The sequence below is a fragment of the Kogia breviceps genome, chromosome 3, assembly GCF_026419965.1.
Source record: "Kogia breviceps isolate mKogBre1 chromosome 3, mKogBre1 haplotype 1, whole genome shotgun sequence".
Classification (NCBI taxonomy): domain Eukaryota; kingdom Metazoa; phylum Chordata; class Mammalia; order Artiodactyla; family Physeteridae; genus Kogia; species Kogia breviceps.
The window spans coordinates 145,587,538-145,600,186 of record NC_081312.1 but is presented as its reverse complement, the minus strand read 5'-3'; the positions used below and the strand labels follow the sequence as shown (position 1 = coordinate 145,600,186).

The 12,649-nt window shown below is 38.4% G+C and overlaps 1 protein-coding gene across 1 annotated transcript in view; it reads right to left on the bottom strand.

Annotated features, from left to right (window-relative positions):
* Positions 1 to 968: 968 nt before the first annotated feature.
* Positions 969 to 12,649, bottom strand: part of PRTG (protogenin) — a 123,735-nt gene continuing 112,054 nt past the window's right edge. Inside the window, exons 16-20 of the mRNA XM_059056182.2 lie at positions 6,824 to 7,006; positions 5,286 to 5,406; positions 3,838 to 4,003; positions 1,913 to 2,017; positions 969 to 1,427 (exon numbers count right to left, since the gene is read on the bottom strand). Of these exons, the coding sequence (XP_058912165.1) occupies positions 1,023 to 1,427; positions 1,913 to 2,017; positions 3,838 to 4,003; positions 5,286 to 5,406; positions 6,824 to 7,006 (980 nt within the window). The 3' untranslated portion in view covers positions 969 to 1,022. The remainder of the gene's footprint in view (positions 1,428 to 1,912; positions 2,018 to 3,837; positions 4,004 to 5,285; positions 5,407 to 6,823; positions 7,007 to 12,649) is intronic.

Below are 12,649 nucleotides of genomic sequence, written 5' to 3'. Positions count from 1 at the left end.
ATAAGGCAAAGAACTTCATAATATATAATGGAAGGCACTGTTACCATGATAACCTCAAGTTCATTTTACTGTCTACTGCTGCATTTATCTTCATTATTAATATTTAATGAAATTTCTTTACCTCTTTAAGCCAAGCTGGGTTAAAAAACAAAACAAAACAAAACACCAACCCTAACCTGTTCTCTTTGAAAGTCTATTTTCTGCAAGGAGTTTTGCAACTAATTCTGGAAAGGTTGAAGATGCTTTGCAAACTAGACAGTGCAGCCTTTGGCCAACTGTCAGGCAAAGGGGCAGGTAGAAAAGGCACGGCTTCTAGGCAGGCTGAGGTTTGGGATACAGCAGATAAAGCACTCAAGACTCTAATGCCCACAACATAAAGGCCCTAGATGCAATAGGAGTCCCTGTATGCTATCGAACAGTTCTACTCTCAAAAGAGATATACATTTTTGTTTTGGTCATTCAGTAAAGTCAACAGTCCCACTTTTCTCTTCTCTGCGGTTTCAGTCCTCACAGCTGGAGGTGTTAAATTATCCAAACCATACAGAGGTCACAGTTTGTTGCTGTTGTTTCTTAAATCAGAGCTTCAGATAAACATTTTTACTCATCTACCTATATGACTCCTTTGATCACACATATTACACATACAGCAATGAAAACAAAACACTACTAGGAAGTATCATCGGTTATGTAGCTGAGAAACTATCACAACAAACGAGGTAACAAAGCTGTCTTCTGAGTTTGCCATGTGGCAAACTGAGGTAGATAGTCAGCAAAGGGGCTTTCAAAAGTCTTCCCTTTGCTCCAGTGATATATTTCATAATCCAGTCAAATATCTTGACTGTCTTTTCACATTGCTGACACTGAAACATTCAAAATACGTGAGCTTACAGATAAAAAAACAAAACACATTCAAAAAAGGTGAAATACCCAATAAGATATCATGATTTTCACAAAAGGCTTTGGCTCCCTGTTCACTGTCCTTCAAAAAGACTTAAAAGGTGAGAATACCTGGACATGGCTATCTAGATTGGAAAATCCTTTTTATCAAAGCAGAGCATGGCAGATGGTGGCTGAGGAACTGAAGAGGAAATCTGCTCAGCATCTGATGGCACTGCATGTTCTTCACACTTTCTCATCGAGGGATCCCCACTCGAATCAGTGCCAGTGAAGGAACTGGGGGTCAGGGCTGTGGTACTTATAACTGAGGACAGGTGTATTTCATCATTGGACTCATGGGAGAACCTTCCAGAATCCCCAGTTTCGTGGCTGCCTTCACTATTCGCTGAATGCTCAGTATCAGTTGCAACACCAAAGGGTCTTGGGAAGCTGGCTGTATGACCTGCGGAGCTGGGAGAGTCCTCATCACTGATTAATACGGTAGTGCCTGGCTGGTAAAAGCAGACTGCTTGAGTAAATCTTCTTTGAGGCTAGGTAAAAATACATAAAACACCATCAGTGATAACAGAGTGCTCTTAAAAAATAACAAATCTGGTTTTGCATATTCTATGTACGCTGAGATAGCAAACTGATAGAGTACATGGGTAAAAGATCATCATGAAGGAACTGTCTAGGTCAGTGGTTCTCCGAGGAATGGGAACACATCAGAATTACTGGGACAAATGAAATGTCAAAAGGCTTCTTCAGTGATTTTGATGAAGGCTCCTGCCCCATCCCTTTCTCCATTGCAACTCAACTCCCACTGAAAATCACAGCTCTGATTACTATTCCAATTGTCATTTCGGTCATCAATCCCCATGGCTTTCCATAGAGTCATGCCCCAAATTAATAAAATCATGGCTAGAAAGAACACAGAAGTTAAAAAAAAACCTCATTTACATTTTCCTCTTTTTAAAATTACCATCTCATATATCAGGAGTAGCAAAAGATTTTTTCCATTTAATGGGTGAGTTACCTGCTCAGCTTTTATCTTCTTAGAATCTTGGAAAAAAAGCCATTTTTTCTTAGGGTTGTTTTTAATTATAGGACCATAACTATTAATTATCAGGTCAGTTCCTCCCTGGAGATATAAAAGGGGAAAATGCACACATTATAGATTTCAGTTTATTACAAGTAGTACACAAAATTTTTAAATGTTAAAAGAAAAAGAGATCACAGACATTATTATTTCTTCTTTTACACTAGCAGCACACAACAAATACAGGGTATTTGTGAGTGATCAAAAAGATATAATAGGTTTATTCCTAAGAGAGATACATACGCTGAAGTATTTGGGGTGAAGTGTAAGGATTCCAAAACTTATTTTCAAATGACAGAGCAAACAAAAATATATAGAGAGAGATACAAAAGTATGAAAAGATACTGACAATTACTTGTGCATTTATTACATTTTTTCAACCTTTCCACATGGTTGAAAAATTTTTAAGGGATTTAGCAAGAGAAAAATGGGCCCACATATGCTCAACAAAATGGCAATAGACGGGGGATCAGCTCTTAGGCTATAACCCAAGGAAATTCAGAGACCTGGCTTCTCTGCTTCACTTCAGGCCCCCACTCTGCTCTGCCTCCTTTCATTTTAGATTCTCCCTCTCTCTTCCCATGTCTTCCTCCCCACTTCACTTCTCTTCAATCCTTTCTCATGTCTAGTTCCAAGTTAGTAATAACAGAATGACAGTATATTTTGGTACTTTCTGTGCTTAGTTAAAAATTTTAGGTTCTCATGTTCTAGATTAATTTGAAATAAATGTTCTAGATTACATTTGTATCAGAAAATAAAAGCTAAATTAAGTTGTAAACAAAAACACAACAGGAATAGCACAAATCAATTTACTATTATTTACCCATAATATATATAGTATATAGCACTGTGCTAGATACACGTAAATTGCATCTGCTAAATATAATTATATAAAATTTAACATAAAAATTGCCTGAAATTTTGTTATATTTTTGGTATTCTAAATTTTAGGGAAAGGTTGGGCAAGAAGAATTTATAATAGAATTTGGCAAACTTTTCCTGTAAAGGGGCAGATAGTAAATGTCTTAGGCTTTGCAGACCACACATGGCCTCTGCTGCATTTTCTCCTCTTCCTCCTTTTTTGTTCCCCCAAACTATCCTTTAAAAATGTGAAACACATACTTAGCTCAGAGATGACCATACAAAAACAGACTGCAGGCTGGCCTGGGCTGGGCTATAGTTTGCAGATACTTAATTTACAGCACATTGGTTATGAGGGCTATTATAATAATGCACAATATCTAATGCTGCAATGTGACTAAAAATAATTTTCAGTTGGTATTCATAATGCTTATCACTGTACTATTATTACACATAATGGAGAGAGCATGAAGTAATATCCTCCAATGACACCTCTTTACTATATCCAACTTCCTAAGGCCATACAGGGAAGGATCTTGAGACATCTATTTATATACTCTGTATTTTAAAAAATTTCATTCACACCTGGAATGTTCTGATGCTCCATTTAGTTCTAAAATCAAATAAACCAAGTTGAGAATGGATTATTAAAAAATTGTCCATCCAGTATAAACAGAACAATCCAAATTATAGTAAATATGGACTGATGACCTTGATGTCCTTATTTAAGACATCTCAGCTCCATATAATCCGAACTAATTGAATTTATGCTTTCTCATGTTTTCTTTATCTTCATCTTTTACTCTTTTATCTATCCCTATCTTCTCCCCAAATATTGTATGCAAGGAAGGATCTGAGTGAAACGGTTTCACATTTCATTATGTGGAGTATGGACACAATACACTCAACATACAATTTTTTGGTAAGAAGAATTTACGCATAAAGAGAAGATGAATGGTAGGAAGGATTATGTAGCACAACAGTCCCCCAGCTCAGAGTACCTTGGCATCGATGAAGTTGTTTGGCATGATCATTGGCATTAAGGACTCTTCATTTTCTAGAGCTCCTTCCCGGTTCTTTCCTACTTCATTTCCACTGGCTAGGGAGGCACTGGTATGAGATAATTGTTGAGTTCCATTCTGTGCTGTCTTGGAGGCAGTTGATTTCCTGAAATATTGCAAGAAAAGTAAATTTTCTAAGTCCATAAGAAGAGAGAAGCAAATGTACCAAATTTGGTGAAATCTGGGAAGTTCACAACCTTGCAAACAATGGAGTTCCTTAATGCTTGTTTCCCAAATATCTTTAGAAACTATTAGATTATAACTCCAACTCACTGGTGCAAACTTTTATGATGTGAGAAGGCTTCTTTCTTTTTGTCCCAATGTCTGCTTATATAAAATTACTTTTTACACTTAGTAAAAACCTTAATATTTACAAAGTACTATTATTTATTATTGTCGCTTATTTATAATATATGCAGAAACTGTAATTTAAAAAATTTACATGTTCTTCTTCAGGTCTGCAGATTGTCACACTAACATAACAATTAATGATGACAAATTTACAGTAGCACTTATGCAAGATTTGGACATCACTAAAACAATGTACATAAAGATTTCATTAAAAAATTCTTGAAGTGAGAAACTTGGACAGTAAAATTAAGCCAGTTCCATATACAAAAAATTTTAGAACTAACTCCTTCATTAACATGTTTTCTGAGTGTGTTTCTATGCACAAGTACCAAAAACATATAGAATAAACTCTGAAAAACCTATGATAATGGAGAGAGTCTAGTGATGGAGATACCTAAAAATGATGTGTATTTGACTTTGATTTTTTTAAAATAAAGAACCTTAATAAATGAAAGCAAAAGCCAAAATACAAAAGGTTAGAAACAGAGAGGTTCACTGAATGCTGAGAATTTAGCTGAGTCAAAAGCACTGATAACATTGCCTGACAAGAGTTTATAGAGAACTAATCCCTAGTTATTATATTTGTTTTAATCCATGTCTGGAGAATCCCAAACATATGACCTGTGGTGGTGAGGGCAGAGCTCTCAAGCGACTCAGACATTTCAGGCTACTTAAATATGAAAATATTCCAGGAAGTAAGGAATCCGTCAATCAGCAGATACATCATATTAAGTGGGCTATTTTTTTTTAAATCCAAAGGATATACTTTGTGTTTCTCAAAATACCAAGGAAATGAGAAAACTAGGTCCTCATTGAAGAGTATTTTGTTGGTACAGTAATTTTTTTCAAATGGTGAGAGAATAATCTTCCAAAGTGAGCACATCTCTATAGCTGTTAAGAACCCAAGTAATAATACATTCATTTTAAAGTAGAAAATCCCAGTTACTCTAAAAGGCACTTGATTTCAATTTGTTTCTGTGGTTACTGAATTTAAATGTTTTTTAGCCACATCAACATCTCTAGCAATGGAAACACACCTGGCTTTACTTCGGTATATCAGGATGAGAACACAGATGAGGATGCAGGTCAAGGCTATGCCAACACCTACAGCAATGCCGGTCATTGATTTTTGGTCCAGATGGTAATAGCCTGAATAAACTAGAAGGGAAAACACATGTACTCAATCAGAAAAATAAATGATTCCATTTATCATAATTCTCAGATATTAGCTTTTCAATAATTTGTCTTCCTCTCATAGGAAAACTTTTGACAGTATCTGTGTCTAAGCAAAAAAGACGTATTACTCTTTTATCAGTGACCTTAAAATTGGCTTATCTTCTCATATTGAAGATTCTAAATATGAGTTCTAGGTATTATATTATTATATCAAACATGAACATCAGTTCATAATTTATAACGCTAAAAGGCACAAGGCATAGATGTTCACTGATAGGCCAAAGGGTAGCTTTCATGTCATATTACCTTAAAAGCAGATCTGTATATTGAAGATTAGTTTTCCATTTATGTATTTTCATTTACACAGCAGTGCTTCTCAAACTTTAATGTGCATAAGAGTCACTACGGGATATGTTAAAATGCAGATGCTGATTCACGAGGTCTGGGGTAGAGCCCACGCACAATTCTGCATGTCTGACAAGCTCCCGGGTGCCATTTACGCTGCTGGTCTCTAGGCACTTTGACTAGCAAGGTATCTGAGAAGCGAATATGAGCCTTGCTCTCGGCTTCCCCTGATGATATGGCAGCTACTGTGGCTAACTCCTTCCCATGCTTAAATTCGACTGCCCTGCCCTTCTCTGTTTCTCTCTCTCCTTCCCAGTGTCCATCCCCAAAGCGAACACAATACTGAATGACTATCCTCTGAGGAACTAAGAGCCTTTAATCCCACCCTGAATTCAGCTGGCATCTCCTCGATCTGAAGCTGTCCCTGCCACACCCTGCATCGCCACCCAGGCCTCCTCCCCCAGAGAGGGGAAAAGGAGGCGTCTAGTCCTGGGTCACAGGGGGCCCCGGCGTCCTTCAGAACAGAAGGACAATACCCTGAGTGGAGTGAGAATGGCTCTTTAAAGGTATTTTTTCCAATTGCTTTCTGGAGAGAAATAACTTTCACTCTGGAGAGGACGGGGTTTTTGTTTTTGATTGTTTGTTGTTTTTGGTGGGGAAAACTCTTAATGAAAACCATGCTCTTCTTAGCTTGAACATCACAACCATCACTGCCATTTACTTCCACAAACCCCCAGATGCCTGCTCCCATCAGCTCAGGGGTGGTGTAGCTCATCTGTCTTGGTGGATGCACAGCTGGGAGGAGAAGTAACTGGGACACAGTGGTCTGAAAACCGCGGTTAGTTCTGAGGTAAGTGTTTTCTCCTTCTAGGAGTGCAGAGAGAGCCATGCAGCTCCACAACATCAGAACCTCGCCAGCAAGAATTCAAGGAGCCGAGTATGGGTTTAGGGATATGGTCATGGTAGGAGCAGAAATAAAGCAGAGGGGAGCTGGAAAAAAATATGTGTGTTTTCTTTTCTTAAGGAAAATCAATGATTGTGGCAGTATACAAACCTTTGACATCAGCAGAATCTAAACGCTTGGGCCTCTGATTTGATTCAGGAGTTTCCTTTGGAAGTACGGCCAGCTCCACAGAATTTGAAAACGGTCCTTCTCCTACCTCATTGGATGCAGATATCTTGACAATGTATATATTTCCTGCCACAAGGTTTTCTAGCAAAGCCATGGTTATTGCCCCTATAAATATATCAATTACAATTAAGTAAACTATCTTTTATTTATTCTTTTAATCAAACAACCATGGTTCTTTATTTTTAAAATATTTTTCTGATTATAAAAATAACATTTATTATAAAACATCTGTAAAATAAATATAAATAAAATGACATTGTTAACATTTTTGTGTATACGTGTGTACTGTACATGTGTGTACGTGTGTACTGTACATGTGTGTACGTGTGTACTGTACATGTGTGAGTACATATTTACTACATGCATTTTTATATCCTAGAGTTTTCATTTAACATTGTGCCATGCACACTGCCCCTATATAATCCTTCTCTGTAATTTTGTTTTAATAGTAGCTCGTAAAATCAACAAGTATTTTTGTTTGGATACATATATGTATACATATATAAATACATACCTTTTAAACCAAAACAAATATATAAACATATATGTAATTTTTAATTCTTTACATAGGTATGGATACAAATAGCATTTAAAACATTTTATTATGGAATATTTCAAACATAGGTAAAGACAAAATAACACAATGAACTCAGATTCAACAATTACAAGTAGATTTTAAAAATCCAATGTGAGACTCTTTTTTTTTTTGGCCACGCCTCACTGCTTGCAGGACTTTAGTTCCCTGACCAGGGACTGAACCCATGACCACTGCAGTGAAAGTGCTGAGTCCTAACCACTGGACTGCCAGGGAACTCCAATGAGTATCTTTTTTTTTTTCTTTTAGAAATGTTTAAACCATTTACAGTAATTGTGATAGATGATTTTGTTCTTATTTCTTCAATTAGAAACAACAATTATTTTTGAAAGTATGAATATAGTTTTCACCCTCCTAATCATTATCTAAGGTTTCCTGAATATAAACAGGCAAGAAGATGCCAAAGTTATGTAGGAACCTCAGGGTGTTGAAGGCCAAGACCTCAGATTAACTATCAAAATTATCACCAGCAACCTGGCTAGCATCTACTTCTCTCCAAAAGTAATCATCATTTGAATTTATATATATTTGGTATTGAAAGGTATCTTCTCTGATGGCATGACTGCCAAGAAGGATTCCTATTTGGGCACTGCTATTTCTTGAGGTGTCTTTCTGCTCTTGTCCTGCCACGGCACTGAAGTATTTTTCTTACAAAGGGAATCCCACCCCAGGAATTAGTCCTAATGTTAAGAAAGCAGGTATAAAAGAAATTCAACCAGGAAGTTGTTCTTGCACTGCATTTATGGGTGGATATTCACAGGGGAACCTAGCTTCCCTGGGGTTATTTCTTCTCACTTTTTCCTGATGCAGGGCACCCTTACAATAAATAGTTTTAGAGAGCTTACAACAGCTGGTAGCTGTCAACGCCAGCTCAGAGCTGGCTACTCTAGTGCACTTGCTACAATATATTTCATTATGCAAGCTAAATACAGGGTGATCTTAGAGCTGAGGCCATGACTCAGAGGCTGCCTCTGCAGGTCACATGGTGGGAGGGAGCCGAACCCAGTGGCAGTGCAAGGAGCTGAACACGGTTTGCTTTGATGTTCTCCGGTTTCAACCTGGCCTAGAAAGAGTGTGAGCTACTTGAATACACAACTGTTGAATAAACACACTGACCCCTATTTAGAATCAGGAAGAGTCTTTCCACTGCCACTTGCTCTTAAGCAGTTGAATTAAAAAGCAGCAACGTATTGTGACATGTTACCATTAGCTAGAAGGAAGAACATTTCTTTACTAACATATAAATAAATTGAGTCTCCATTTTATCACAGAATACTTTACATTTAATTTTAGAAAGTGTTTGGCAAAACCAGTCACTACCTGAAATTAAAATTCTTTCGCTTAATTTAAACATTACAAATGGATGAGCTGTGTGTGTGTGTGTGTGTGTGTGTGTGTGTGTGTGTGTGTATGCACACTACCCTTTCTCCCACAGAAAGTCTTCCTTCAGACAAAAAAAGGAAACTATAACATTCTGGTTCCCATATGAGCACAGTTAAACCAGTTCCCAAATATTAAAGTGATCTGACTGTCCCTATATTCTCTCAGCAAATGGTCTAAATTCCAGTTGGTGTGATTATTTCAGTCTACAGCCTTTTTACATGCGTCTGAACTTTCAGCTAGACTAGGAGTTTCACAAACTGGACAGTGTAACAGGCTCAGCGTTGGATCAATGTTGATCAAGTCCTGGCATGTTACCAATTAAGTAATTTGCAACTTGGGGCATGTCACTGAACCTTACTTTCCTCGTGGGGGTAATAATTCCCACCTCATATAATTATTATAAGGATTAAATGAACTACCATGGACAAGTGTCTGACACAAGTGTATATACTCAATGAAAGTAAGTCTTCCTCCTCACCTCTGATCTCCCCTCTTCCCTTTCTGGAGGACAGAAATTTTTTTTCACATGTGAACAGCTGAAGGTGGCTAGCATAATGCTTTGCACAAGATAATTTTCAGTAAATACCAACTGAACTAATACTAAAATATGAGCCATTTGTTACCAAAGGAATGTTCATTTAAAATATAAAAGCAGGGCTTCCCTGGTGACACAGTGGTTAAGAATCTGCCTGCCAATGCAGGGGACACAGGTTCAAGCCCTGGACTGGGAAGATCCCACATGCCACGGAGCACCTAAGCCCATGTGCCACAACTACTGAGCCTGCGCTCTAGAGCCTGTGTACCACAACTACTGAAGCCCACGTGCCTAGAGCCCATGCTCCGCATCAAGAGAACCACTGCAATGAGAAGCCCACGCACCGCAGCAAAGACCCATCGCAGCCAAAAATAAAAAAAATAACTTATAGGAAAATAAAAGAATGTCACCATATGTCACAAGATGTTGAACTTGTTATATCACCTCTCCAGACCTGAGTTGTCTTCTCTGTAAAATGAAGAGTTGGTGCCCATCCCCAAATACTAATTACTATTCATTCCGCCTCCAATTAGCACCTTCCACTCCAGGCACACTGCTGTCACTCCAATCTTAACATCATCACCTCATACCTTCATGCTATCACGTGTCTCTTCTCTGGCTTCCCAGACCCCAAGCTCCCCAGCTCCTCCTCTGACTGCCCCAACTCACCCTGGAAATGACATTCAGACTTTTATAAGAACACAAGCTTCACAGGGCTCAGGGACCTCCTCTCTTTAGTTCACTGCTGTGTTCCCAGTGTCCAGAGCAATGCTTAGTGCCTAATGGGTACTTATGCTGGTCAGTTTTATATATCAATGTGGCTAGGCTATAGTGTCCAGTTGCTAGCTCAAACACCAGTCTAGATATGGCTGTGAAGTTTTCTTTTTTAAGATGAAATTAATGTTTAAACCAGTAGACTTTGAATAAAGCAAATTACCCTCCATAATATGGGTGGGCCTCATCGAATCAGTTTAAGGCCTTAAGAAAAAAGACTGAGTACCCCCAAAGAGGAAAGAATTCTGCCTCCAGACTCAAGACTTCAACATCTACTCCTGTCAGAATTTCTAGCCTGCTAACCAGCTCTTCAAATTTCAGATTTAGCAGCCCCAGTTCCTTCAATCTCAATCTCTCTCTCTCTATCTACCTACCTGCCTACCTATCTGTAAACACACACACACACACACACACACACGTGCAAATACTATTGGTTCTCTTTCTCTGGAACACCTTATAAACTACTCAGTAAAGATTTATCAAATCTTACAAATGCTTTTAACCTATACAATAAAACACTGTTTCATGTTAAAAACAAAAACAAACAAAAAACCTCTCAGAATATATTAGACTCTGGGGGTTTCCCTGGTGGTGCAGTGGTTAAGAATCCGCCTGTCAATGCAGGGGACATGGGTTCAAGCCCTGGTCCGGGAAGATCCCACATGCTGTGGAGCAACTAAGCCAGTGAGCCACAACTACTGAGCCTGCGCTCTAGAGCCCATGGGCCACAACTACTGAAGCCTGCGTGCCTACAGCCCATGCTCGGCAACAAGAGAAACCACCGCAGTGAGAAGCCTGTGCAGCACAATGAAGAGTAGCCCCCGCTCATCACAACTAGAGAAAGCCCACATGCAGCAACGAAGACCCAACGCAGCCAAAAATAAATAAAATAAAATAAATAAATTTATTTTAAAAAAGCAAAGCGTAAGATTTTACAGTTGGAGAAAAGTCCCAGTATGCAGTCTCATACCTTTCTCTCTTCTGTCCACACTAAGTGATTTTGTTTTCTCAATTCCACAGTCTTAACTTCATCTCCATACTGATGACTTCTAAGTTATACCACTAGTCCATACCTCTCCCATGAACTTAACCCTCCCACTGCTTATTCAACCTCTCTACTTAGACATCTAAGAGGCATCTCAAATATAACATGTTCAAAATCAAACTTTTGATTTCCCCCACCAATTTTGCTTCTTTTTTTTCTTATACACCACATCAATCTGTGGCAAATCGAGTAGACTATTCTTTCAAATTATGTTCTCATAGCTTCTTATTACCTTCCTTGTTATTATCCCTGTCCAAACTTCCATTAGCTCTCACGCAGACACACCTGCGAATTAAATGGTTTCCCAGGCACTTCCCTGGCGGTCCAGTGGTTAAGACTCCACGCTCTCAATGTGAGCGGCATGGGTCTGATCCCTGGTTGGGGAACTAAGATCCCACATGTCCCATGGCGTGGCCAAAAATAAATAAATAAATAATAAAATAAAATATACTTAAAAAAAAAGTAAGTGTTTTCCCAATTTCTACTCTTACCTCCTTATAGTCAATTTTTCAGGTAGGCTGTTAGGGGGTTGCCAAAGTAATCCTTTCAAAATGTAAATCAGATCAATGTCTTCCATCCCTCTTAGAAAAAAATCCGTGGTCCAGAAAGTCTGGCCTACCAGATTTTCCCTTGGCTACCTCCCCACCTCATTTCCCACTTCCCCTCACTCTAGCTTCCCTGGCCGTCTTGTTGTTCCTCTAAAATGCCAAGCACACTTCTGTCTCAGGGCCTTTGCACTTCCCCCAGATATCCATATGGCTCTGCTCAGATGTCATTTCTTTCCAAAGAACTTACCCCACTACCTCCCTCACTTTATTCTTTCCCCTACTGTAGCTTTCTTCTTAGCACTCATGACACTACCTGAATATTTATATATTTGTTTGTTACCTGAGATGTAAGTGCCAATGAGAAAGGGACATTCTGTTGTTCACTGTGGTATTGCCAATGCCTAGAAAAGAGCCTGGCACATAGTAATCCCTCAATATTTAATAAATCAATGTGTTCTTACTATTAGTAGTCCAAGTTATTTGGTAAATATTAAGTTAAGTGGATTCCTTTACTCAAGGACTTTAATTTCTGATGTCAATCTCTAATAGGAGGAAACGGTATATGATGTTTCTCTAACGTTTTTAGTTATGGAACTTTTTTCTTTTGAAGCAGGGTGCCTTTATGATCTTGGGAACTAATGCCATAAGGAACAGAGTCCAGAAACTGCTGTAGTAGAGCATGATTTCCTACAGTGCTTTGCAGATTTTAAAATAATTGAATACTTTGTGCTGATTTACAGCAATATCAGGAAGGTAAACGCTGTAATTTCTGACCCACTTTAAATTACACACAAGCATAATTTCATACTGCATTTCTGCTAACCCATTTTACAATGTCTCATTTTAGCCACAAATATATGGTCACCAG